This window comes from Nicotiana tabacum, chromosome 7 (assembly GCF_000715075.1).
Source record: "Nicotiana tabacum cultivar K326 chromosome 7, ASM71507v2, whole genome shotgun sequence".
Lineage (NCBI taxonomy): Eukaryota > Viridiplantae > Streptophyta > Magnoliopsida > Solanales > Solanaceae > Nicotiana > Nicotiana tabacum.
Genome location: NC_134086.1, coordinates 42,538,762 through 42,565,453, shown reverse-complemented (window position 1 = coordinate 42,565,453; position 26,692 = coordinate 42,538,762). Strand labels below are relative to the sequence as shown.

Genomic DNA, 26,692 nt, shown 5'->3' with positions numbered 1-26,692 from the left:
TTGTGGTTAGGATAGGAATATACCTAGTTACCGTGCTTAATTAAATATCGTAATCTTAATGCGTTCTTGATAGATTTATTCCATAGGAATATAGGCGTTAATCTATTTTGAATAGGCGAGGAGTACTTCGGTAGAAGGCTATGAGAGCAATTATCGATTAATTAGCAACCATGAGTGAATTGTATGAAATGGAGAGTTAACTAAAACACAATAAGATTGATGAATCGATCACAACCCTGGAATATTTGTCTCTATTGAATACATAACAATCATTTTACTACTTGATAATTTAGTTACTGCATAGAATTATAGTTTAGTATAATCACATTCTTGAACTCGAATTTGGCTTGACTGAATAACAATCTTGGTGAATTTAGTGGGTAGTTGACACAAGTTTCTGTGGGTTTGATACTCGACTTATCATTTTATTACTTGTACGACCACGTATATTTGCGTGTGTGTTTGGGAGCAACAGAGACAATTTATTGAAGTATCAAACTATTTATCTACCATGTTTGCCTCAGCTTCCTCCTCACTATCATACAACTAATGGCCTAGCTCCACAGCTCTTGTCTACACTTGTAGAGGCCTTAGAAATGGCTAGCCCTGCCTTTTCCGACATTATTGACTCTCATAAACCACACTTGTTCATGTATGATATCAATTTTGCGTGGGCTATGGAAATGGAAGTGTCGCATAACATTCCTGCAGTACATTTCCAAATTATTGGGGCTACACCTAATGCTTTTCTCCTTTGTATGTTCAAATATACAGGGGTTCAATTCCCTTCTGCATCCATTTTTCTTAAGGACTCTTAGATAAGCAAGCTTCATCCTGTTGAGTCCTCATCAAACCATGGTAAAGAAAAGGTTTTGGAGAAATTGAGGCAACATGCATCGCCGGAAAGAAGGTAATACCTGTTGTTCCACTTGTTAGAGAGCCTGATACAGATGAAAATCTTCACAGATCATACAATGGTTAAACGAGAAGGACCCCGCTTCAACTGTGCTAGTGTCCTTTAAAAGCAAGTGTTTCTTGACTAAGGAAGAGATGGAGGAGATTGCACAATGGCTAGAGCTTAGCAATATCAACTTCATATAGGTAATCAAGTTTCAGTTGGGGATAAAACAAGTATTGAAGAGACAATAACTCAGGGCAATCTTGACAGGGTTAGAGGAAGACGATTAGTTGTGGAGAGATGAGCACCTAAGGCTAGAATTCTTGCTCATTCTAAGTATTGGTGGTTTCGTGAGACATTGTGAATGGAGTTCTGTAATGGGAAGTATAAATTCCGGAGTCCGTATTATTGCCATGCCACTGCAATTTGATCAATATATAAATGCTAGGCTGGTGGGGATAGCTGTTGCTGGAGTAGAGGTGATAAAGGCAGGTGATGGGGGACTGAACGTGGAAGATAATTAGAGCGATAAAAGATGTGGTTGTAGAGAGAACGGGGGGAAGAAATAAGGGAAACCGTACGAAATGGGCGATAAGATCAAAATGGGAGCAGATGAAAACATAGATGGGTGATTAAAGAGCTGGCAGAACTCTGTGAAAAGCATAAACAACAGGAATTAAAACCAAGGTTTTTGATTTACTTGATCATCAAATGGCACATTGAGTTGTAGATTTGCAGAGAAAAGAGGACAACATCAACTGAAACATAATACACAATACAAAATTCCACAGTCCATGGCAACAACAACAACATCAAACCCAGTATAACCCCAGGGAGGCTAGTGTGTACGCAGCCTTACCCCTACCTTGTGGAGATAGAAAGGTTGTTTCCAATAGACCCTCGGCTCAGAGAAGCATAAGCACCGCATTATCCACAGTCCATGGCACAATGGAATAAATCAGTTCCCTTTGTAACATCTGTGTTTTGCTTTCACTTTTGAAATAAAATCTAATACAACTCTCTAATGATTGTATGCATTTTCTTTAAATAATGGCTTGTACATAACCAGCAACAAGTGTTTCCTGTCCCAGGTCTGTTGTGTATATCTCACTGACAAAAGAATCTCAAAAAAGCTTTTACTAATTACTAATAGCAAAACTTGATGATTTTAAATCATCTATCAACCAACGCCTATAAATCACAAAACCAGTCCTAAACAAGAAATAATTCTCTCTGAATATTCTCTACTATATCGCTTTTGTTATGTCCTATCATTACTGTGATTGTCAATGTCGCTATCCGATGATCACTTACAGAGATATTAGCAGCCAAAACCTCAGCCTGATGCTTGTCAAGAACACAGAAAATCTTGGTCATAAGCCCTTGACTTAGCTGAAATTGGATCCCGAAAAATGCTAATCCTTTCAAGACAGTGACATTAACAGAGGAAACCCTGTTTCTACATTGAGATAATGCTGGTTTATCAACCAAAAATGACTTCTTCAAATTCTCCAACCTTACTATTTCTTGCTCTAGGCGCTTGATGTAATCTGTAGACTCTGCCACAATGTTCTGTCTTGTTTCCTGAAATTTTCAAAAGCCAAGAAAGAAACACTGACTTAGCCATTATGTATCCAGTATTGCCAAATTACATTTCAGGAAACAAATCTAATAATAGTTGCAATTGCAGATGTAACCATTCAGATTGCAACTTTTCCATATATTTGAGTACAGAACACACACATACACACACACTTTACTGATGTACACAGATGTCTAATTCTTCAATACGTGACTTAAACAAACAGTCAGAATGAAACTGAGATAACCACAAAAAGGGAAAACAAAAAGCATCAAACTATATAAGACCATTTAACATTACTCAACTAATTACGAATTTTCACAAACAAAAAAAAACAAATTACGATACACAGATGAACTAAAGGAAACCCAATTGCTGAATTGAAAAGCAGAAGAAGGGAAAATGACTTTATGGACGTGGGAGAGAGTAGGGACCAAGGATTGAAGCACAGAATACATCTCAGCCATTTTCCTTCTTCCCTCACGTCCCTTCTGTATATTCATACTCTCATTCTCATTAATAGGACCTTCTTTTCTCTGACTTCTCCCATAATTTAATGAGCTACAACCCACCATCTCATTCGTAGTAGAAAAATCCGTCAATGGCGTAATACAAGTATCTTTGTACCCTTCCATTATACCCATAAATAATCTCTTTATTCTTCCTCTTCTGTTTCTTCTTTCATCATTTCTTTCCACATTTCTCCTTCTCTGTTTTTCCTCACTCAGCTACTACTACTATTACTGTATTATATGATTATATGTGTATGTATATATAGCCCCCCCCCCCCCCCCCCACACACACACACACGCACAATGAACAAAAAGAAGAAGGGAGTTGGTTAGAATATGTATGATTTATGCAGTTTTGCACCGAGGAATGATAATCTTTTATTTGATTCTGTTGCAGTTGGAAAGTTTTGTTTGTGTGTGGCATGTGTTTTTTGAGACTTGCATGGTGATTGATCACTTAATTGAATCTCAGCTGTCCGTTTTTTGATCTATGGTGATGATTGTTCTGAAATCTTCAGGATTTACAGTGTGGTTGTGTTACTTGTGTAGTAAAAAATTGCTCATCTGAATTGCCCAAACAAACATCCATGTGGGTGGGAGGGTAGGGGGGGGGGGTAGTGGGGGTATGGTACTTGGGCTGTAAGAATGGTGAAATGTCAAGTGAAGTGAATTGGTATGTCATTTGATATTTAAATCAAAATTTACTATTTAAAAATTACATATAAATTTTTTCTATAAAGTTCACTATTTTTCTAAACAGATGGAGTAATATCTCATGATTAAAAAAACAGCAACTACACTACTCTAACTCATTTTACCGTTTGAACATACCTGAGCATTATCAAATGTCAATGCTGGGTAAAAACTTATGTTGTTTACCCTACCACTATCTTAATTTACCAGGTTAAATGAAGTGAGAATGTGTAATAATTAGATATACTTTTGTGATAATATCGATGAAAACAGAGTAAATTTTATGGGTGGTTATTCATCACGCAAAAGTCATTTTCTTCTTTTTGTTTTGTAAAAATCATTTAACTTTGTCTTCATTACCCAAAAGTCACTTTCTTTCTTTTGTTACACAAAAATTATTTTACTTTGCTCTATTTATCACAAAAGTCACCTTGACCAAATTTTATAATACTTTTACTTGAAAAGTTTATTATGTCCTTGACATTAATCCTCTCATTTATCTAATAGCTTCTATATTATATACTATATAATATATTTTTACTGAGGTATTTTAATTATAATTAAAATAAATTTAAATTATTTTATTTATTGTTTTTATAATATATCGATACATTTAATTTTTGCATGGAACTCAATTTGTTTAATCATATTCAAACATGAACATATTTTAAATATAAAAATATTAAAAAAATATTTATTTTAATATCTATCTAACATAATAAAAACAGATTTAATTTGTTTAACAAATGATAGTTTTTATAGTCAATAAAATTTTTTTAAGAAAAAGTTTCAAACATATTTGTGTTTAATATTAAATTTTTTAAAGCTTCATCCGTTAATATTATTAAAAGTATTAATCGGATGCGTTATTTTGCTAAATATGTGTATTTTATTTATTAAATTAATGGGTATGGCTTGGTTGGTAAATCAATGAGCTTTGATTTTTTAAACATATTTCATTAAGCATGATTAAGAACGTGGACTTGAGATTTGCTCACGGTAATGTTATTGACAAATTTAATAATGCTACTTATATATCTTGAAAATTAATATTAAGAAGAAATTAAATGTACGAATATATTACATAAATGGGAGGATTTATTATGTCAAGGGCAAAATAGACTTTTCAGGTGAAAGGCTTGTAAAATATGGTCAAAGTGAATATTGTGATAACTAAAGCATAGTAAAATGATTTTTGTGTGACAAAAGAATGAAAAGTGATTTTTGGGTAATAAACACATTTAAATTACTTTTATGTAACAAAAGAAAGAAAATAACTTTTGGGTAATGAACACAAAGTTGAATGACCACCCATGAAATTTACTCATGAAAACATATTTTATATATTTATTGAGTTAATATAGATTATAGTCATATAGACATTGAGCGTGAGTAATTTTTTCAGAATTACCTGATAGCGATATACTTTTTTCCTTTTTTGGTACGGAATATTTGATCTCATATATAACTGATAGTGATTTAGAGCCCGTTTGGATGAGTTTGTTCTAAGTGACTTTTAAGTCAAAAGTCATAAATTAGGAATTTTAGCTTTTGACTTATTTTTGTCATTTTAACTTAAAAACAAGTGCTTAAAAAACACTTTTTTACTTTATCCAAACGCTACAAAATAGCTTAAAAGTTATTTTGGCTTAAAAATACTTAAAATAAGTCAATCCAAACGGGCTCCTACTAAGTTCTTTTAACTTTCAAGTATTCACGAAGCAAAAGGAATACTCTCTCCGGTTCACAATAATTGACCAATTTGCTTTTAGCACGCCCATTAAGAAAATACAAAATTTTATACAAAAATACCTACTATGACTAAACTACCCTTAATTAGACATTTAATATGAGGAGTAAGAAAACTTTTTAGGGATATGTACATGGGGGTTATTTTGTAAAAACAAATTGAATTCTTTTTTGATTACATAACTGGATATTTATTTTGAACCAAAATGAAAAAACAAATTGGTCACTTATTGTGAAACGGAGGGAGTAACGAACTAATCCGTCAAATAGTAGGTAGCCTTAATCAATCTTAACATAATTCCCTTTCCTTTTTGGTTTGTTTGAAACATTAGTAACGAGCTTCTCATCTTTTTTCTGAAACAGAGTGAACCTTTTTGCTCGAAACTCTGTTTGAACGTTAGTAGCCAAAAAAAAAAAAAAAAAGAGTTGATAAATGCCCCTTTTTAAAAGTTTTAAGAGAAAATTATGCTAAATACCTATCCAGATCAAACTTATTATTCATTTCACTCATATTACATTTTCTTTTAATTTTACCTATTTGGCCTAAAATAATTACCCCTACCTAAATCCTAGGCAAGTGCATAAATAACCATTTTCAGAGATGCTATTTAAGATTAGCTAGTAGTTATTTTGTCCTGAAATTTTAAACTAAAATAACTTCAGGACATTTTTGTCCCGAAAAATTAAACTGAAAAACTAATATTCAAGATGCACTGGCTAATTCCTAAATAACAGCCTTTTAGAGGAGCTATCAGGTGTCATTTCTACCCTAAATCCCTCGCCTCTTATCCCAGAACTATGTGATCCTTACACAAATAGCCGGTCATATTCATTATTTACTTTTTCTAGTCATATACATAAATTATATACAATTATATATATATATATATATATATATATATATATATATATACAATTATATATATTATGCATATATTATACCTCCACTGACTTTAGTTTAAGTGGTTGGGTGAACGGTTATTTGGGTTAATTCTACACTGATCCAAAAAGAAAGTTTAGAGCTTAGGTCCAAAAGATGGGCCTGGAGAGTAGCCCAAAGTTGTGACTTCCAATTTCATCGAGCCCGATGATTATATTTGCAAAAGTTATGCTTTTCAGCCTCTATAATTGAAAACGTAGCCATTATCACAGAGTTTCAAAATTCTAAGTGAAACTCCATAGTATTGCACGCATAGAATCTTAGAACAACAGCACTATATTTTTAAAGATAGGGACGAAAGATGGCAAGTGGGAGCTATTTCTACATAGTTATGATCACTTGAATTCAAACTTGCAACGTTAGTAATTTTGTAATTCAAATTATAACCTCTTGATCATTGTGTTTTTCTTAAAGATAATGAATTTTATGATCATGTAAACTCACAGTAACACAAGTGGGTACAAATTAGAAAACTTTTTCTATTACAAAGCTCAACATCCATCTAACTTAATTTTTGCTTATGATTTCAAGAATCCATGGAAAATAAGCAAATTTAAAGAAGATATATATAAGTCAATTCATGGCCCAAATTTCTACATTTAGTAAAAGCAGAAATGCAACACACATGGGTCTACAACAGATGATTTATCAAACACATATAAAAGAAAACATCATAACCTAGTCATTACAATAAAACTTGGAACGCGGAAAAGCTATCATACAAGCAAAATATTTTCTACTGACATTTTTTTTCATGACAGTGATGTCCGGTCCAACTTACTAAAGACGTCTATTCTTATGGAGGTTCAACACCGCAAGCAACACCAACAATAGAAACAAGGCGGAACCAACAAGGGAAATAACAATGGCCGCGGCAACTTGACCACAGAACCTATCAAACTTGTCGCACACCTTGATCCATCGGACGTGGGAGTTCCCTTTGTATCCAATGAGGCCGACGGCCAAGGCGGCACCACCACCGGAGAAGAGCAGCGCCACCGTGATGAGGTCCAAGAGAATGATCATTAAGGAGAGACCTTTCTTTTTCCCCCTATTTGCCAATAAAAGGACTAAGGACATAGCTGCATATGCACATGCTATTGCATTCACCACCACAAAGTACCTGAAATATATTTTGATCATAAAAATCACTCATATATTATATAATAACACTCTTGTTTCCAAGATATTCTCACCGAATCCTTGATGTTTTGGATAAAATTGTACTAACTTATACTAGCAGCAGTAGTATTACTTCTCGTGTAGCTTTAATATTTCTATTTAAAGATTAATAATTTAATCAGATTTAGCTATGATATCAAAACCAGAGCCAGAACTGTAAGTTCATAGATTCGGGATTCTAGCTCTTTTAAGTGATCGGATCCTAAATTAAGATTTTGTACATATTTAATGAATTTGTTAAATTATATATAAAGTTTAATTTGAACCAATGATATTAGGTTCGGCCGAACCTATAAGCTACGCTCCAGCCCTGATGATCACTAGTCTAATTAATTAATCTTCCATAAGCAAAAAATGGCAAAAGAAATTTGCCTAGAAAAGAAAACATTTTTGGCATCAACAGGCTTTTTCTCTGTCCACTTCCTTTCTAATACAGCTGATGCTGAAATAGTCAAATAATGACATGCTATATATAGAAAAAGGAAAGAGCGAAAGAAAGAAATCGGATTACTTACATGCGAAGGTTTTTCTGAATAAGTACAAAATAGATTACGTGTCGTATTAATTTGGCATGACCGCATGAGTGTTGATAAGGGTGGCAAGTGGGTCGGTTAGGTCCGGACCCGGCCCAGACTCGTAAATTCATGTGTAGTGGGCCTAAACGGGCTACCCGTTTAAGTCCAGGACCAAGGAGCTTGAGGCCTAAGTAGGCCGGTTCACTGAAGAAGCCCGTTAGGACCGGGATCGGGTCCTAATTGGGTCGGTTCAACTGGTCCTAAACGGGCTCAAACGGGCCCAATGACTACTTTTTTTTAAAAAAAAAATTAATTTATTTTTTGGTCGTTGCAACATTTAAAAAATGGCCGTTGGCCGGCAAAAATAATCGTTTGGGCTTTCTAAAATAGCCATTTAACTCCCCCAACTTTGTTTTAACCCTAAACTTTTTATAATTACACTTTTTCCCTATTTTCAACTATAAGTACCCCTTTATTCTTTCATTTTTCTCACAAAATCATCAATCTTTCTCATTTCTCAAACTCAAATTGAAGTATATATAATTTACAAGAAATTGCCTTAGATAAAAAAAAATTTAAAAAAAAAGTCAAGGCCCACTTAGGCCCGTTTAGGACCGGGACCGGCCCACATAGCCCGGGACCATTAGTTCGTGGTCCCGATCTGATTAAACCAAAAGTCCACGAAGCCCGGGACCGTTTAAGCCCGGCCACGAAGCCCGAATCCACTTAGAACCGGATCATTTAAGCCCGGCTCGCAAAGCCCATTTAGGATCGGGCCCGATCCGTTTGCCACCCTTAAGTGTTGATAATGGAGAGAAACTGTGGCACATATAGCCAGTAACTCATAACCAAGATTTTGGGCGTATTTTTGGGGTCAACTTAATTTATTGGAGGGCAAAAACAACAATATTTAAATCATCAATTCGTCATGCATAACTCATCACTATTGTCATGAGAAATAGAATTAATTATCTTATTAGAAAATAAGATGAAGTCCAAGTGCATGTGAGATAACGACGTTAGAGATATTAGAAGATACGTTACGTAATTTATCAGTGTTAGAACTCTCTGTATTCAAAAATGGGTAAATGAACAAACTTAGTTTAAAAATAAAAGCAGAAAATTCCGAGCCCACAAGTTTCTTGTGTTTTCTTAAGAAATTTAATCCCCTCACAATGCCTAAGGTTGCGGATTAATTCCTCCCATGATAGAACGTAATAACTATTCTGTGATAGCGGCACTTCAAATCACAGAATTTCGTCGAACTCAAATGACGGAGCAAATCATACAAAATGCTTACGTTTTTGGTTTTGGAAAACAATGCAGAATGCAGAAGTTTGAGGGGAGAGATTTCAAATTTTTCGGTGGTTGAAAATGAGGCTAAGACCCTCTATTTATAGCCAAATTTGGCACTGTTTCTGAAAAGGTTTGCAACCTTTCAGAACAGCCATAGTTGTTGGAACAGATGGAAAAAATTGCGGGAAACAACTAACGGATTTAAAATAATCCGGGATTTGTCCAAAAAGATTAATCAATCAATCTTTGATCAAAGCCTGAGCCGAGCGACGACGACGGCGCGAGACACCACTTCTTCTTAACTCTTTAAGAACTAGAAGATGTGCTTCTATATATATATACACAAAGATTTTCTTTCTTTCTTCTAATGAGGGACAAAGTGGATTAGTAAATTGAACTAATTCAAAATTTCACTTCCCTCCATTTCTTTTCCCACCATTTTCCATTCACACCTTTTTTGTTATTAATAACAAATCCCAACAATCAGATAATATATGTGAAAATCTTTTAGGAAAAATATAAACGTAGCTCTTCAACTCGGAAACAAAAAAAAGAAGTAGAAAGGTAAAAAAGAAACAGGGATGAAGAATAAAAGAGAAAGAGACGGCCAAAAAGGTACTTTATGGCGTTTCGTAGGAAAATTTCAATGAAATTTGTTTTCGAAAACTTTTTTATTTTTAAAATTTGTTTGTTGTACTTTTTCTTTTCAAGTTTGAAAAATTCAACTCCTTCGCAAAAATAGGAGAAATTCGGGCTACTACTTTTCAACTTTTGCAAGAATTTGGCATTTCAAACTTTGAAGAAACATATATGTTTATTCTTTTGGCAACAAACACAATTTCTCTCTAAAATAAGCATTTTAAAGAAAAAAGCATTTTTGACTTCTCAGAAGTTGGCTAAACAAATTATTTGCCATGACTATTAACAATATAAGTTAGAGATATATAATGAGTATTTTGTGAAAAATTCAGCTGGTATATATTTAGTTAAGATTAAATGTCACAAAAACTACATTTTATTACTATCTTTCCATAACCTTGTGTGTCTATCTCTCTCTCTCCACATAGTAAACAGAGATTAGAGTAGAAATTCAGCTAGATATTTATTGCTCTTACATACTTTTCCTAACATGTACATCCTCTCTCGTCGACAATCAAATTAACTTTTCTAACGAAAGTCCTCTTTGAATTGCCCTATTGATTCAATTCAAAAGGTTAACTAACATAGGCGAGACCCCGATGTCAAATTTATGGGTTCAGGATTCTAATTATTTTAAGTTACTGAGTTTTAAATTAATAATTTATATATATTGAATGGATTTTTAAGACAAATACACGATTCAAACCAAAGTTACTGGGTTCGGCCGAATCCGTTCCCGGCACCCTAGCTCCACCCATGCTAACTAATGTTGTTGTGAGACTTTGATTAAGCCCAGCTACTATAGGCTAGCTCGCTACTTCTAACTTCTGTACTGGCCCTTCTACTATGGTATAGTCTTAGGTTAATCTAAGTAAAGTTACGGCTCCTTGGTGGGAATAAAATATCGATACCCGCACATGCACGTTCAGTTTGCGGTCAATTTTTTCGGGAGAGGAATCTTTTTTGCAGTAAAAAATACAGGGACAAAAGTAGCTACTCAGCGGCGGAGGCAGGATCTCCACGAAAGGGGTTCAAAATTTTTTTTTTTGTATCTAGCGGGAATTGAACTCATGACCTTATGTAGATTTTGAACCCCCTTGACCACTAAACTACACTTTTAGATTATGTTAAAGGGATTCAAAACTTAATATATAAAGGTAAAAAACAGATGTTACCTTATATATACAGTATATTTTTTCGGCGAAGGGGTTCACCCCTAAATCCGCCCCTGCATGTAACTGCTCACAGCATGGGCAACAGGGGTTCATCCAAACCTCTTTCGTCAATAAGTCATACTGTACATATAAGGTCGATGTTTTACTTTAAGAAATGCACCCTAGGTAAAAATTCAGGTCTGCCACTGGTTGACTGTCTATACCAATTAAAGATAAACAAAGAGATGTTTGAATGAATTGAATGCTTACACAAAGGCCGACATATGATGCCACTTAGCAGTAGCCCGAACATTAATGGCCGGCAATGTGGGGACTAACTGAACAGCAACAACGGTAGTCTGTTTGTCAACTCCGAGAACAATGGCAGCCACAAGTGTAAGTACAAAGGCTAAAAACCTCAAACCAAAATCTGTCCATCTTATACTTTGCTTATTAGCCACCCCAACTACTTCTTTTCCACCTCCTCCATTCATATTGCTCCCTGTTTCCATAATATTTAAGAGTTTTAAGTGAAAATATTCAAAGAAGGAAAAATCTGAATATGAATTGGTGTGGTGCTATTGGAAAGTGAAGGAGAAGGGTTTATATAGTAATACAGAAAGTCAAGTGGACAATAAAAGAGGGGGTTCGTAGTATATGTTTGAACAGAGACGTGTGAAAGAGAAAACTTTGATTTTTGGCTTTGTTAGGGTACTATGGATGAGTTGTGGGAGGGTTGTTTGTGGGGGTGGGGATCGAGTGGATATTTGGCAAAATCAGAAATTATACCAAGGGAAGTAAAAAAAATAATGCAAGTATATCATACATCATATCAATATTATAATGAGATATAAACGAGTAATCTAAAGTAATTTTAATTTATACTTAGCCTATACGAGAAGCTATATTAAAAAAATGCAACTACTTCTTTATATGTATAAGAAGACTATTTTTGACCAAAAAAAAAAACTTACTGGAACCTCTTTCAAATCATGTAATTTCTACCTGAGGTAGAGGCGGATCTAAGATTTTTATAATATGGGTGTACTACTAAAGTAAGGAGAAAAAAAAGTATTAAATGGAAATTGATCCCAAGTAAAAAACTAAGTATTCAACCAAGTTCACTATTTAGTCTCTTTAGAGCATAAGTGCTAACAGATAATATTAGATCAATTCTAACAAATATATACATAATTTACTTAGTTTGACGAAAAGATCATGGGTTCACGTGCCCCATAAAATAGACTATAAATCCTTCCTTGGAGGTGCCAGCGGGGTAAGATGAGGTGTGTGTGTATATACACACTAAGCAAAATAATATTTGGATTTAAATTTAAAACATGATACTACTTGTAATTATAATAATTTATTTATTTGTTTATTTTTTTATATATTTACACCGCTTATGAAAATATTTACGTACGTTGCTGATAAACTTTCTCCATGTAGATCTTGGGAGGTGACGGGTGGGGTAACTGTGTATGAATATATATATATATATATATATATATATATATATATATATATATATATATATATATATATATATATATATATATATATATATATATATATATTGAAAGAAGACGAATGAAGTGGGAATACTATGGCGTTTACATTTATTTGTGAGTTACAAGAGATTTTTGACTCTTCTAATTTGACAACTGGAATGGTCTCAATGCAAGTCTGTACTAGTAATATTTTATATATTATATGAATAAATATGATTATTTTGACTTTTCTCTTCATATTCAGCAGTAACGTCGTATTAATTACGTTAGCGGTTTTGCTTGACATAATAAATGATTTCCCTTTCCGTTATTATTATGAGTTAAATATAATAAAGAGAAAACGCCAAATTTGATTAAGAGTATGGACCATAATACTTCTATGCTTAATAACTATTTTTAGAAGAAGAATGAAGTAGATTTTATACATGACATGTATGAATTTTTGTTGCAATAACTTTTTTCCGTAACTAATTTGATATTTACTACAATTACTAATATGATAAAAAAACTTATACTCCGTATAGAATCCATCGATATCATAATACAATATTAAAGGATTATTTTCTCTCACTACTATAACAATTAGCAGTTTCATGGCATAGAGTAATTGAACTTTACCTACAATATATAACAGTAAAATTACAAAATTTATTTTTTATCATATTAAAGTAATTGAACTTTGTGTGAATTAATTAAAAATGAAGATCAAACTTCTAATGCTAGGTAATTGTTCTTTCTCATTGTATTGTTTCATTTAAATATCATTTTAATTGTCTTTTGCTTTTAAAGTATGAGCAACCAAAAATATTACACGGCGAGATTAACTGCAAAGATAAAAGCATATAATCTGGAAAAAAACTGAGGTGTAAATGATTTTTTGATGGATCATACTTGATTAAAAAAAGTTATAAACTCGAGTGATTTTGAAACAGGTAAGTGATATCCCCCATATCTTTGAAAATTAGCTGGAATATCATCACCACATCTCTTTCCGTGGTTCTTTTTTTTTTTCCATGGAAAGAAAGAAAACAGAATTAAGTGATCGAGAATCACGAGTTCTTAGGTTTTAAATTCTAGTAAAAGCAAAATATCATGTGATTTTTTTCATCGGTTTAATCTGGATCGACAGAGTTATTCGATATTTATAGTGGAGATAATAGCATTTCCAAAAGTTTTGTTAAAAGATGGCATTCGGTCAAAATATTATTTTCTTTTTGTCTTAAACCTTGATATATCTCGTAAAATTAGTTAAGACTAGGGAACGTGACCGCGCTTCGCGCGATCGTTAAAATATGCTATAATTTTGTAATTATATTCCCACGTTGTATATTTAATATGGTGTAAATGAAAAACGAAGTTCATTAATTTAACGTCGATAAATGGTATGTAAATAACATTTATTTGTAATAATGTAAACTTAAATTTTGTAAATGCAATAACATAATATTCGAATAAATAGTCATTCTTTGCATGTTGTATCTGGTAATACTCCTTTATATAATTCGTTTCTAAGTTGTTCTTGTTCATACTTCAAATATTCTTTTCGCATTTGTGTGATTCTTGTATACATCTCATCCAAGGAAGCTTCAGGTTATTTTTTCACATCTGTAACAAAAGACGAATTGTAGTGTTAATATAGCTAAGAATAGTAAATTAATTAAATTATTTAATTAAGCATAAATAATTTACCTTGACAATTATTCAAGGAAGTTTGATGTCGTTGATCTATAATCTGTTTATCCATTGTAGAAATCCTGCCTAATGTAAGACAAATTTTATTGTGCAGTAATAAGCATATGTTGAATTATATTATTAATGTATATTTAATTTAGATCTCTATAAGAATGTATTATTTTATATGCTCAAATATTTATGCTACTTTAGAGACAATATCTATTTGTGCAAAGGAATGTGATTTGTGTAGAACAATAAGAGAATAATGTATAGTTTATGATTAAACCTGATGCTTAAAAACTGCTCCTTTTCATGAAGTTATGTTTTGTGTTATTTTGAATCTTCCTCTCATCTTCCTTGTATGTTGTCTTTCTTGTATTTATATGGGTAAATTGAATGTCTGGAGATCTTGAAAAAAAAAAAAGATGAGTATCAAAAATTTGAAAGAGTATAGGAGGATTAGGAGGGATTTATTTTTTATTTGGAATTAACCGTTAGTGATTTGGTGGATTAATGATATAATGGGAAGGTAAAGAGAAAAATGAGAGAATAGGTGTATAAAAAGAAAAACAATAAATAAGAAAGATAACATACATTAAAGCGAAATCTTTTTTGGAATCTTACCAGTTAAAATTCATAATAACAGGACAATATTTATCAATCGGTCGATTGTTTCTAAAACTTATTTTATGTTACAATTGTTGTTCTGTATTTGTATTATAGATAGCAGTAAATATAAGAAAAGTTAATTTTGTAACTAAAAGTACCTCAGTGAAAACGCAACCAGCTGACCACGTATGAATTGCATTTGTGTATATGTAACCGTAAAGATGAATTCATGCGCCCTGTAATAGCACGCCAGATCAGATGTAGAATATATCGGGCTCCCCAGGCACCTATGGCAAGTGAAAAAAAATCTGAGTAGATGCAAACACATAGAAAAAACATAGTATTCCATTATCGAGGTGGAGAATTCCATTTCACAAGGCTTAATATGGTATTCAAATGCTTATTATACCCTATAAAAATAAACATATATAACTGCATCTTATATTCGTATTATGTTAATACAGGCATAAATAATCGTATTTCTTTTATGTTTTTGACATTTTTTAATTAAACTGGGAGATCAATAAAGGAGTAGAGCCTATAAAAGTAGTACTGAAAAATTAAACTCAGATGTATTATGTGGCGTCGTTCTCTACTTTTGACTTCACTTATACCAAAACAGGTGATTTTGTTTACTAAGGTTATAGTAAATGAATGTGCACTTTAAACCAAAGGGCTACCGACATAAGATAATCAACAACATATTTCTAACCTACAAACCCCTTACACGGTTATGTCTTTCTATATTAATTAACAGTAAAAATAGCATCAATAGTAGAATATATTGTGTGGTAATCAGACTTGTGTATGCTTTCCACTATTTCAGAACAACCGTTAGATGTGAAGACTGCACGTCAAGTCACAAATAGTTAGGACTGAGGCAACAGAAATGACGGGTGAGTGATAAAGGAATCATTTTAGATAACCAAGGAAATGGAAGAGTTATTAACACCTAAGCAGGGAGCATTACCAGCAAAACTTACCATTTCAATTTGTGCAGTCAATTTTACTGTATAATCTGTCTTTAACTTTTGATTTTAACCTCTTTTCCATCAGTAGCAGTTGCATCATCCCAAAAGAATATAATAAACAACAAAAAGAATCAACAAATTGAGATGTGAAAAGATAGACAATGTCATTATTTTAACTAAACTACCATCAATATGTTTTGCCTTAGTTGAGGAGAGTAAGGTCTGTTGTTGCTTCTTCTGCCTGGATTCTCTCCTCATCTCCATAGCTATTGGTATTTTTACTTCTTGTTTTCTCAAAAATTAGATTAGTGTAATGAACAAATTTAGAAGCAAACTAAGACAGAGTAGAGAGAGTGTGTAGTAAATTTTTGAGAGAATTGAAGTGTAGCTCATAGTATTATGCATAACAAATTGTTATAAGTAACATCAAAGAGGTAAGTAGAAATTCATTAGCTAAGAGTAAGAATCATATCAAACATAACCAGCCTAGTTAAAATGTGGAAGTTTGGGTGCTCGAGCCTGTCCTTTCCTCAATCAATATAGCCAACCATCGCAAGGTGAGGATGGTCCTGAAGTTTCAGCTGCCAGAGAAGATGAGAAATGATCATAATTAATTAATTTTTTTAAAAAAACTACACAATTATGAACGTCCTTAGTGGTAGAAAAAATACCTCGTATTTATTGCAACCGTAGGACATATATTTTGGAAAACTTCTTTGTAAACAATATTTTTAATGAACACAAGGTCTTCTATGTCGTTGTCAGCATTCAGTATGGTTAATTCTTGTCTTGTTGTTACTCTGGAGACAGCTACATATAATTGTCCATGGGTGAATACTTGTTTCGGAAGGTACAATCCAACATGGTTTAGGGATTGTCCTTGACTTTTATTGATTGTCATGGCAAAACATGGCGCTAAAGGAAGTTATCGTCTCTTAAGCTTGAATGGCCACTTTGAATCATTAGGTGACATAATTATTCTTGGGATTGTGACTCTCGAGCCAATGTTTTTTCCAGAAATGATGTTTGCGCTGGCGGACCATTTGCCGAGATCCATGGCAATCAATCTTGTTCCATTGCATAGGCCTTCACTTTGGTTTAGGTTTCTGAGAAGCATAACTGGGGTACCTACTTTTAAATGTACATCATGATTAGGGATTCCAGGGAACCGTAAGCTGTTCAAAAATTCAGTTGGGTACAACAGATCTTCATCATTAGTATTCACACTTGCTTTACACACATTGTCTGAGCTAAAATATGTTCTTCCTTCACCTGGTAGCATTTTCATAATTGTATCATTCAACTCATGAACCATTTTATTTTTTGGCGTTAGTATTGCTCTTTCTTTCAAATATGTTGGGTCATTGTACTTCTGCAAGAGGGATGGGTAAACTGCCTCGACAATTGATCCGATTGGATCATTGGATGGTTTGATACATACATCAGGAGGTAATTTAATAAGTTCCTTATTAATATCATCGTAAAATGAGCCATCTCCAATTTGTAGCAACCATTTGTCAAAAGTCGATATTTTAGCAGCCTCAGAATCACTTACTCTTCCACTATAGAGACGCATATTTTGCTTCAACTCATAAATTGTGAAAAATAGCCACAAGTAAGAGGAGTTTAGTGACGTATCAACAATATCAGCTCGTGTACCCTTTGGAATTACTGGTAGTATTTGATGAAAATCACCACCAAATACAATTGTAAGGCCTCCAAAAGATTTGTCAGAGCTATTTTCATACCTCACTCGGAGGATATCTCTCAAGGTTTTGTCTAAGGCTTCAAAACAAAATTTATTTGCCATTGGCGCTTCATCCCAAATGATCAAGGAAGTTTTCAAGAGAAGTTCAGCTAATTGACTGCCTTGTTTTATTTCACAAGTTGACTCTGAGCTAACATCCAAAGGAATATGAAACCGTGAATGAGTTGTCCTACCATTTGGTAATAACAAAGCAGCTATTCCAGAAGTAGCAACAGTGAGAACTATTCTTGATTGTGATCTTATCTTGGCTATTATTGTATTCCATAGAAATGTCTTCCCAGTACCACCATGTCCACTTATAAATAATAAACGGCCTTCTTCCTTCTCAACTGAATTTATTATTGCTTCATACGCTGACTTTTGGCGAGCATTTAACAGAGCGAATGATTGGTCATGCACTATCTTTAGAGCATCTTTGTCATACTCTAGCTCCTCGTTGATAAGACGATTTCCGGCATTATTTAGTAAAGCTGAATCTGGGAGTGGCATTCTATCTATGTCTTTCAAACTTTTTCCCATCTTCAATAGGATGCTTTCAATCTCAAATAATGTATATGCTTCAAGTTGTTTTTTTGTCAACTGTAAATCTTTCAATCGAAATCTCTTTCTCTGTAATGATATTATATCTTCTGATAAAATCTCAAAGTTGGTATTCCAAATTTTTCTATAATCAGTTACTTGACTGTGAATAAGTATCGTCACAAAGAGATTTCTCAACTCATTTCTTGTTACCCAAAGTGCAGCCTCAGCCAAGCAATCATTCCACTCTTTATCATCTTCTAGTAATCCTAAAGCGTAGCATGCATCTTTATAATTGTCATGCGTTACTCCATTTATTCTTCTAATGCTTTCAAATGAAGTGCATCCTTTGACAAAATTAAGCAGCATTCTCATGTAAAAATGTTCTCCAATTGCAGGATGTGCAAAGTAAATTCTACCAACTACGTTGCCATTTCTCCTTTTGGTCCAAGTTTTGTCTCTTGAATTTCAGACAAAATGTGTAGGAAAATCAGAATATGTGAGCTCTCGTGCCTCAGTGTATTTTTTGTTTGCCTCAAACCATTCCGTGAATTTTGTTACTTCAATGCCTGGTGTACTAAGAACACTTTCTGCTCGCCTTTCTTCTTCGAATATTATTGAATTTTGTCCTTCTAAATGAAATGGCAATCGCTCAACTGATGGCTCTCTGTGGTGTATGCCAAATTTAAAGATCCTCCAGCAAGCTTCTATAGCTGATATGTATCTGCAGTCTAGATATCTTTTAATCTCATCAATTTCTACACCGGTATCTGTACATTCTACAGTTGTTGTTGCTCTATTGGATCCTTTATTGACATATTTGAACAGGTACTTCACCGACGTTGAGTAATTGCATAGCTCAACATTTATATTTGCATCAAATTTGACAATCAAATTCCTATTGTAAGGTACGACATATCTGTTGTCTAATAAGACACCATTTTTCTTGACCTGAGTACCTGTGTTCCTTCTCTTATAAATTGGAAATCCATCTGCATCAAAAGTTGTTCGATCGTTGAATTTTTTCGGAAAATGCTTGGTACACTTTCCTTGCTTCATACATGGGCAATGGCGATTGAGTTCTCCACAGGGTCCGTGCATATGAAGTTCTTGATGGCATTATAACCGTCAGGATCAACCTCCAGATCAGGTATTTTTGCTACTATTAATTTATCAATATGGTCTGTGGAGGGGCTCTTTAATGTGGGATGCATGAAGAGCAGTATATGTGCGTGAGGCAGTCCTCTTTTCTGAAACTCAATTGTATATAGACCTACAGAATTAATGGTATATGGTGATAGTTAGGATGGAAGTAAATTAATAATCATACCATCATTTATTTAGAATATAAAGCTGACTTTCTTTTTAAATATTCATCAAAGTAGTACTTTTAAATTCCTATTAATAGTTTATTACGAAGACTTATAATTCTGTTAACTAAATCAAACCTTAATTTTGTTTTTTGTTGTGAATCTATTGAGAATACATTTCTTCGTACTTGAGAAGGATAAAGCAAACAAATTAAAGATAAAAGTAAACAAACATATTATTAAGGTCAAAGATGGCCATATATTATTATATATATGCAAGGGGAGGTTTAATCATAGTGAAATGTCTAAAAACATAAATCCTTTAGGATAAAATAAAATTTGTTTTCATGATACAGATTTAACTGCAAAAAAGACATATTACTAATACTCATTTCATGCTAATTTATTGATAGATGAGTGATGCCTGCAATGAGTATGTAATGATGAGGAACTTACAGGCGATTATTTTCCCAAAGTGTTGTTGCCTTTTCAAATCTTGCATTAGCTGGAACAATTTTATTTGAAAAACTCTGCATATGATGTCAACTCGGCTATCATCCCCCTCTTGGTTACTTAAGCGGAGCATTTTATTTATTTCTGGCCACTTTGGGTTGCAAGTGAAAGTAAGGAAAAAATCCGGATATCCAGCCCACCTACAAATTGCCATGGCATCTTGATAGTTTTGTGCCCTATATCGGAGTCCCCCAGTGTGTGATGAAGGCAATATAATAGTTTTTCCTACCATTGAACAATCAGAATCACCTCTAAGAACAACATCCATTAATCCAGCGGAAAGAACAACTCTGAGGTTTTTTTGATTATTTCGGATATAGCTGAATCTTTCTTCTTCTATTGCCATGTAACCGTCAATGATGTACTGCTGCAATAGTCTGCCTGCTAGTAGAAGAGTTTGTACCTCATTAAGTCTTTGTTGTATCGTGAAACAATAGAATTGTCTCATTGTTAATTTTTCTCGCTTGGAATTTCTGTTGTTTACGTATGCCAAAAGAATTCCTAGTCTATATCCGTCTTCGCCATATGGGTGTATTAATGGGTATGTCATAGACATGAAACTTGGGTGTAAATCTGTGATTCTTTGAAGTCCCTTTTTCCGATGTTCTACAATAACATCTCGTTTGAAGTTTTCTTCAGTAAGATCACCAACGATTAATCCTGCAACTTCAGAGGCTGTGGGTATATTGTATTGTTGACCATCTCTTGTCCTATCAGATAGTAGCCGTAGACGGAACACAGATTCTGGATGCTCTCTATATCTATCCCTAGCCATCCTAAATGTTTTTACCAAAATGTTATGCTCATCTAACATTTGAAATAATTCATGAACAACCTTGGGATCAATATCTTCTTGCAACAGCCAACTCATTCTGTTACTTATCTCATTTTCAGTGTCGTATATATAAAGCTGAGCAAACTGTGGCTTCTTCCCAATTTCTGGTAGCAAAGAGCCTATGTGATGGTAATTCTGACCGCTCATCCTGAAAACATACGGCCCCTTCGAACGATTAATAGATCCATCAATTCGCCCCCTATATATGTGAATGCGAACATCGAGTTATAAGCCCTGATATTTTTTCGAAAGTTGATACCTAGTTGTCCAGAAACTGTTCCCAAAAGATATTTGAGATAGTGTGGTGGTTCAGTCAGTAACGGTAGCCGTACGCAGCCTTCCGAACAACACAATGAGAATTTAGGGTATGATGTCTGTGTATTTTTTCTTGTTCGTTTTTCATACCACAAAATAGCACCACAATATTGGCATGTGTACGTAGGGGGGCCAAAATTCCAAGTTGTTGCATAATGACCTGTCAAGTTCAAATTTTGTAATATCAATATAAGTATGCTATACTTAGATTATGATGCGATTTTTCTATCTTTCCACATCAACAAAAATTAAAAGTAACAACTTTGGCACTATTGTTAAGGAATAAAGCTTGGTAAAGAATAACATACCATTTTTTGAGGCAACACATGTCTCCCTTCGAAGTTGATTAACTTCATAAATTTTGTGAATCTTCTCACCAAGTATAGAAACAGAACTATTTTCTTTCTTGGGTGATACTTGTATTTCTTTTCAACTAATGAGACTTTTCGCTTTATTCTCGCAAACTTGAATCTACAATTTCTGATTACACTTAATTCCTCGTTCTTTCGGTTGCATTGTACTGTTGATGAAAATCTCTTCAATTTTATTTTTAACATCCTTTCTTGCCGAGCTAAAACTGGCAAAAGCTGCTGTAGTAGGGTAATCTCTAACGGAATATTCACTGACGCACTAAATTCTTTAACAGTAGCAGATACCAATTCCATTTAATCTGCTATGAAATTTTGAAAGAGTAAAATATATCAAAATAACATGTAAAAGAGAATATTCATGAAAAAGAATATGATATAAATAGAAGATATGAATATTGGAAGTGCAAATCTAAAGTGAACTAACCTGGTGATGAAATTGGAATTGGAATTAAATGGGGTATAGTGAACGAATTTGCTTATGTGTTATGTTTTGTAAGATAGTTTAAACAAAATACACACCTTCCTTGGATGTGCTAATGCTTGAACTTCTAGAGAAAACAGAATGCATGTTTGGTTGGTTGAAGAGTTTGAAGAAGATGAGTATAATCTGGTATAAGGAAAATAAAAAAAAAGAATTAGGGATTTGTCTTTTTGTTATTTAGTAGGAGAGTACCGTTAAAGATTTGGTGGTACAAAAGTAACAGTTGACGTGAGGTTGAGGGATTTAGTGGTGTATCATAAATATCTTCTTAATTGTGAATCATGTGATGGTTATATGTTGTAGTTGAAATCTATATAGATTATTATTTTCTTTTGCGTTGTTATGCCTTTATGTTAAATGCAATTCCAATAGCAGCCTAATTAAAGTTAAAGGGTGCAAATTGATAGAGCAAATGCATAGCAACAACCACAGCAGCTGAGCCCATATCCACTAAATTCTACTGCCTACCAAAAAGTACATTCCTAGGCTGCTTCACCAGAAAACAAAATTCTGTTAAAGCTCGATTCTTTTTCATTTTCTGATATCGACGTCGACGTTGCATTTACAACTGCCATTACTCTTCTGCTAATTCTAACTTTTCTTTCCAGTCTATGGCCATTCCACTTGTTAAGTACGCTTGTTGTTGTTGTCTTATATGATAGAGTATTTATATTATTTGTTGGTTGAGCAGGGGAGAAGCTTCTCGCCGGCCTATGAATTGGTGCTCATCAATTTTACTGAAGAATTCAATCCTCATTTCAGAATCATATAAATATCAACATTGTTTTGTTGTGTCTCTTTTGACTTGGTTAATGGATGCAATTTGAAATGTGCATTTCAATTAAGTGACTATTAGCTTTGGGGACAGAGTTATACTAAGTTTTACTAATTATTCAACTCTTAAACTGGTTTTTCGCTTTGGGACAAAAAATAGACGAAGTAAATAAATTATCAAAGGATTGTTTCATCAAGAGACTTTATCCATCACGTACAGTAATTATGTTTTCTTGATGAATTCAATACACCTAAATTGAAGGAGAAGCGGCAACATTCGCTCCAAAACCATGAGTTTCCAATTTAACCGTCATTGCACCGAAAATATAAGTTACCAATCTAATAAATGGATTATATCTGCAAGAAACTACTATGGTACCATAACAAAGAGGTAGAAATCAAATCAAAATAAACTTCAGGACATAGTTGACAAACCGAGCTCAAGTTTTTCAGTGAAGAAGCCAGCACTTTTCATATTCTAAAGTGGTGTGAATGACCAACAACTTTGACAGGGTTCTTCACAGTCTTACAAACAACCAAACAAAAAGCTAAAAAGAGGACCAAATAGTTTTATTTAAGCACACACAATATGCTATAACCAACACTAAAGACTCTACTATTTGATTTGTTGGTATCTTCATCACTAAATTCATCGTCGTCTATGATTATGTTTCTTCTCTTTCTATTCTTAACCCATCATTGACATGTTGATCTTCATCAGAGTCTTCCAAGTTATCGAATGAGACATCAGCAGCCTGTTTGGTTTAAAAGAAAAGTTCACATACCTATTAAACATGTCCAATTTTAAATCTGAAAAAGATAGTTTATTCACATACCTATTACATTGTAAAGCAGCTTACCTTTTTTTTTTTAATTAATCTTTTTGTCTTCTGCTCCTTTGGTTCATTTTCATCCTCCAATAAGCTTTTTCCCTGCAAAAACAACAAAAACTTATATATATATATATATGAAAGTCCAATATAATTATGGATTAAAAGTTTCATATACACAGTACCTTCTTATCTTTCCTCGATTGGTATTGTATTTCCAAATTCTCAACTGGAACGAAAACCTTTGATACGGTAAAATTTTCAAGCCCCTCTTGCAAATTATAATTGTTTAATTTTAGCTTGAAAATAAATTCTTTTTTGCAAAGGCTTTGGATTTGGATAGGTACATCATTGTTATCTAATGGCAGCCTGTTTAACAACTTGTGGGTTGATGTATCAAGTAGCTTCTCTGCAACAAGATTAAATAGGACAACACTGCTCTCCCCAGTTTTATTTTTGACTTTTAGGTGTATCTTATACCTTGATTTACATAATAAGTTAGTTTAAATAATAACATGAATCAAATTCACATTAGAGATTGGTTCCTTACTTCACCAAAGGAAACTTGCATTCTTTGTTACAAATATGGCAATTATAGACACTATTTTCAGCTTCGATCTTCTTTGAGCATGCATTGCATGAAATATAGTACCAACCAAAATGGTTGTCTATTTTTGTAATCTCTCCCCTCATGGTAACAATGTATTCCTACCATTTAAAAAATTATGTATTAGAAGCATATTACAATTTTGAGAAACAGAAAACTTAAGAAGCAAAATAGTGAAAGAACCTCTAATTCAGGACCCAGTCGCAATCCAACAACTCCTTGATGTTCATCTTATTAAAAGACATCTCTTCCTCAATCGGAATGCTATTAACATTAGAACGTTCAATAGTTTGTACTCCAGCAGAGACGGTTGCAAACATTTGGATCAAAGAAGTTATGTAGTCTACATTGAGATTTATATATATTTTGCTTGCGTAGCTGGTGGCGAAGCTAACCTCACCTATTGATAATGAATGCAATAATGAATAGTTTTATTCTAATATTCAAAGTAACAGAGTATATAACTTTAATCATTAAATCTAAAACAATTACCACGGAATTCTTTAACTGCTGTAGCGGTTACTATCACGATATACATGCCAGAATCATTCTTGTACAAATAAGGATTGAATTTCTCACCAAATTCTTCCCATAAAGTAATTTTTGCTTTGTCAGAACTACAACAGAAATATGGATTGAGGAAGAGGCATTGAAACATAATAGGAAATGAAAGTTCCGGAGGATTTACAAATTAAACAAACATAAAATGAAAAGCGACTCACTAATCAGTAACAATTTGAATGTCCCTTTTTTTCCACCTCGAGCCAACAATCTCCATGTCTCCAACTCCGCACAAACAGCCCACCACATTTTCAACTGAAGAGCATAAAGTAGTTATTTAAGAATCACATGGATATTTAAAAAAAAGATAGCAAAAATTATAATGAATATACCTGATAACACAGTGTTATTGTTCACCCTTGAGTCGATCATATCTGATGTGATAAACTGAAATCCATTTAGGAATACTAACAATATCTTCTTCTAGACTCTTGACGGCAGTTTTAAGTAAGAAATTAATTTTAAAATTACTTTCAATAGGCCTATATCCACCACTACTTTCAACAACTTTGAAGTTCTTGATAACAGACAAAGAACCTTCAGTCAACTTATCCTTAAACTTGTTATATAGTTTCTTGTTGATTGTAGCATGCATCAAATTTTCCTGATAAAAGAAAAGAGTTAAGTATTTTGAGGTTAAAAGCTACAAAGAGAATCTACATATAAAAGATTAAGAATCATATATGTACCTTTTCGTCAATAAAGATCATATCCAAGCCAATTAACTCTCCATTTTTCTTGGGATTAAAAGAATCCCACATTCTACAAATTCTAACCCTTATCAACCAATCATCCCTCCGAAGACCCAACTCTGAAAGAAAAGAATATACCATTCTAAGAAAATAATGAGAAGTAAGAGAAAGCAAGCAAGTTACAGTATGAACAACAGTCATCACCATCTATATATAGTTTATCAAAATAGAGTATCAGTAGACACAAGATTAATCATCAATTTAATAATCAGAAATTAATACACATTAAATATCATTGTAATTAGAAATTATGAGGATGAATGGAGAATTATTAGGAGAAGATAGTTGGAAAAATTAAACGGCTATACCACGCCATGAACTGAAGAAAGACTTGGAATTTTACCTTAGATGAAGCTCTGACCTTTGAGGGAAGAGTTCGTACATGTGCACTTTTATTGTGTAAGGATAAAACAAAACGGCTATTGGGCCTGTTTAGTAGCATTTATTATTTTTAGTAGTGGGCTAATAAATAACTTTTACAAATAAATGGAGTGAAGGAGTGAAATAACAGGAAAAATTCAAAAAAAATTAGAAAAAAGATAAATCTGAAAGCTGGCTATACAGGCATGCCACATCAGCTGGCCAATTTCCAAATATATATATATATATATATATATAGATGTGCGTAAATTGACTCGGATACCACACTGACCCGGATACCACACCTATAAAAATGCACAGTGAATAGAGCAAGTTGGTGCATTAAATGAAGAGGCAAGAGAGAAGATGAACAAACTTCACTTAAATGCAGCACAACGGCCAGAAAGGGACAATATATTGCATCTCAGTGCGGAAACCCCAATATAACATTTATAAAAACCTCATATTTGTTTCTTTTTTGGGGGTTATTTTTGTATATATATCAAATCAATTAGGCTCCAAAATTAACATTCAACAAATCTCAGATGTTGTGGTTGAATTGCTAATGACCTTTTTTTAAATATTAATGTTGTGGTTCTAAATTTTTGTTTACTATCTATCTGTATTGTATATTCTTTGAGATTCTTCTACAATATCCTATAATTACTAGCATTAAGAATAATAATATTTGCCTAACATTTCCTATATTTTGTTAAACGATTAATACTAACCAATTAGCAAAGTAAGGGTAAATTTGACAAAAAAAAAAGG

General features: G+C 33.2%; 5 protein-coding genes across 11 annotated transcripts; all 5 read right to left on the bottom strand.

Moving 5' to 3' along the window:
• Positions 1-1,713: 1,713 nt before the first annotated feature.
• LOC142182533 (uncharacterized) lies at positions 1,714-3,236 on the bottom strand. Of its 2 annotated transcripts, none has more exons than XM_075256768.1 (2): positions 2,888-3,236; positions 1,714-2,482 (listed from the first exon to the last, which is right to left on the bottom strand). In XM_075256768.1, exons 1-2 carry the CDS (start codon positions 3,122-3,124, stop codon positions 2,111-2,113), a joined length of 609 nt encoding a protein of 202 aa, XP_075112869.1. In that variant the 5' UTR covers positions 3,125-3,236; the 3' UTR covers positions 1,714-2,110. The 2 variants fall into 2 exon arrangements, with proteins under 2 accessions (XP_075112869.1, XP_075112870.1); XM_075256769.1 differs by having other exon boundaries at positions 2,915-3,236.
• A 3,682-nt stretch (positions 3,237-6,918) lies between these two features.
• LOC107777487 (CASP-like protein 1E1) lies at positions 6,919-11,759 on the bottom strand. Its single transcript, XM_016597520.2, has 2 exons — positions 11,431-11,759; positions 6,919-7,497 (listed from the first exon to the last, which is right to left on the bottom strand). The coding sequence occupies exons 1-2, from the start codon at positions 11,670-11,672 to the stop codon at positions 7,155-7,157; spliced, it is 585 nt and encodes a 194-aa protein (XP_016453006.1). The 5' UTR covers positions 11,673-11,759; the 3' UTR covers positions 6,919-7,154.
• A 5,091-nt stretch (positions 11,760-16,850) lies between these two features.
• On the bottom strand, positions 16,851-18,587 carry LOC107777489 (uncharacterized). The gene has a single exon (XM_016597524.2). It carries the CDS (start codon positions 18,585-18,587, stop codon positions 16,851-16,853), a length of 1,737 nt encoding a protein of 578 aa, XP_016453010.2.
• Positions 18,588-18,680: 93 nt separating this feature from the next.
• On the bottom strand, positions 18,681-21,017 carry LOC142162068 (uncharacterized). The gene is made up of 2 exons (XM_075218373.1): positions 19,979-21,017; positions 18,681-19,204 (listed from the first exon to the last, which is right to left on the bottom strand). Exons 1-2 carry the CDS (start codon positions 21,015-21,017, stop codon positions 18,681-18,683), a joined length of 1,563 nt encoding a protein of 520 aa, XP_075074474.1.
• A 2,239-nt stretch (positions 21,018-23,256) lies between these two features.
• On the bottom strand, positions 23,257-26,152 carry LOC107777486 (uncharacterized). Of its 6 annotated transcripts, none has more exons than XM_016597516.2 (10): positions 25,905-26,152; positions 25,499-25,620; positions 25,281-25,413; positions 25,142-25,183; positions 24,971-25,064; positions 24,741-24,865; positions 24,432-24,648; positions 23,827-24,349; positions 23,672-23,743; positions 23,257-23,566 (listed from the first exon to the last, which is right to left on the bottom strand). In XM_016597516.2, the coding sequence occupies exons 2-7, from the start codon at positions 25,568-25,570 to the stop codon at positions 24,434-24,436; spliced, it is 681 nt and encodes a 226-aa protein (XP_016453002.1). In that variant the 5' UTR covers positions 25,571-25,620; positions 25,905-26,152; the 3' UTR covers positions 23,257-23,566; positions 23,672-23,743; positions 23,827-24,349; positions 24,432-24,433. The 6 variants fall into 6 exon arrangements, with proteins under 6 accessions (XP_016453002.1, XP_075113268.1, XP_075113270.1 ...); XM_075257167.1 differs by lacking the exon at positions 25,905-26,152 and having other exon boundaries at positions 23,827-24,121; positions 24,192-24,349; positions 25,499-25,868; XM_075257169.1 differs by lacking the exon at positions 25,905-26,152 and having other exon boundaries at positions 23,827-23,883; positions 24,192-24,349; positions 25,499-25,868.
• Positions 26,153-26,692: the final 540 nt, after the last annotated feature.

Excerpts from the sequence above, each read along its gene's own strand:
- LOC142182533 (XM_075256768.1), bottom strand. The coding sequence starts at position 3,124 with ATGGGTATAATGGAAGGGTACAAAGATACTTGTATTACGCCATTGACG. Across the intron at positions 2,483-2,887 it reads CTCTCTCCCACGTCCATAAA|GAAACAAGACAGAACATTGT; the intron begins GTCATTTTCCCT and ends TGAAAATTTCAG.
- LOC107777487 (XM_016597520.2), bottom strand. The coding sequence starts at position 11,672 with ATGGAAACAGGGAGCAATATGAATGGAGGAGGTGGAAAAGAAGTAGTT. Across the intron at positions 7,498-11,430 it reads CATCATATGTCGGCCTTTGT|GTACTTTGTGGTGGTGAATG; the intron begins GTAAGCATTCAA and ends AATATATTTCAG.
- LOC107777489 (XM_016597524.2), bottom strand. The coding sequence starts at position 18,587 with ATGAGAATGCTGCTTAATTTTGTCAAAGGATGCACTTCATTTGAAAGC.
- LOC142162068 (XM_075218373.1), bottom strand. The coding sequence starts at position 21,017 with ATGAGCGGTCAGAATTACCATCACATAGGCTCTTTGCTACCAGAAATT. Across the intron at positions 19,205-19,978 it reads CTTTGGGAAAATAATCGCCT|ATGGATTTCCAATTTATAAG; the intron begins GTAAGTTCCTCA and ends CTTTTGATGCAG.
- LOC107777486 (XM_075257166.1), bottom strand. The coding sequence starts at position 25,708 with ATGGTGATGACTGTTGTTCATACTGTAACTTGCTTGCTTTCTCTTACT. Across the intron at positions 25,065-25,141 it reads CAATAACACTGTGTTATCAG|TTGAAAATGTGGTGGGCTGT; the intron begins GTATATTCATTA and ends TATGCTCTTCAG. Across the intron at positions 24,649-24,740 it reads AGCAGTTAAAGAATTCCGTG|GTGAGGTTAGCTTCGCCACC; the intron begins GTAATTGTTTTA and ends CATTATCAATAG.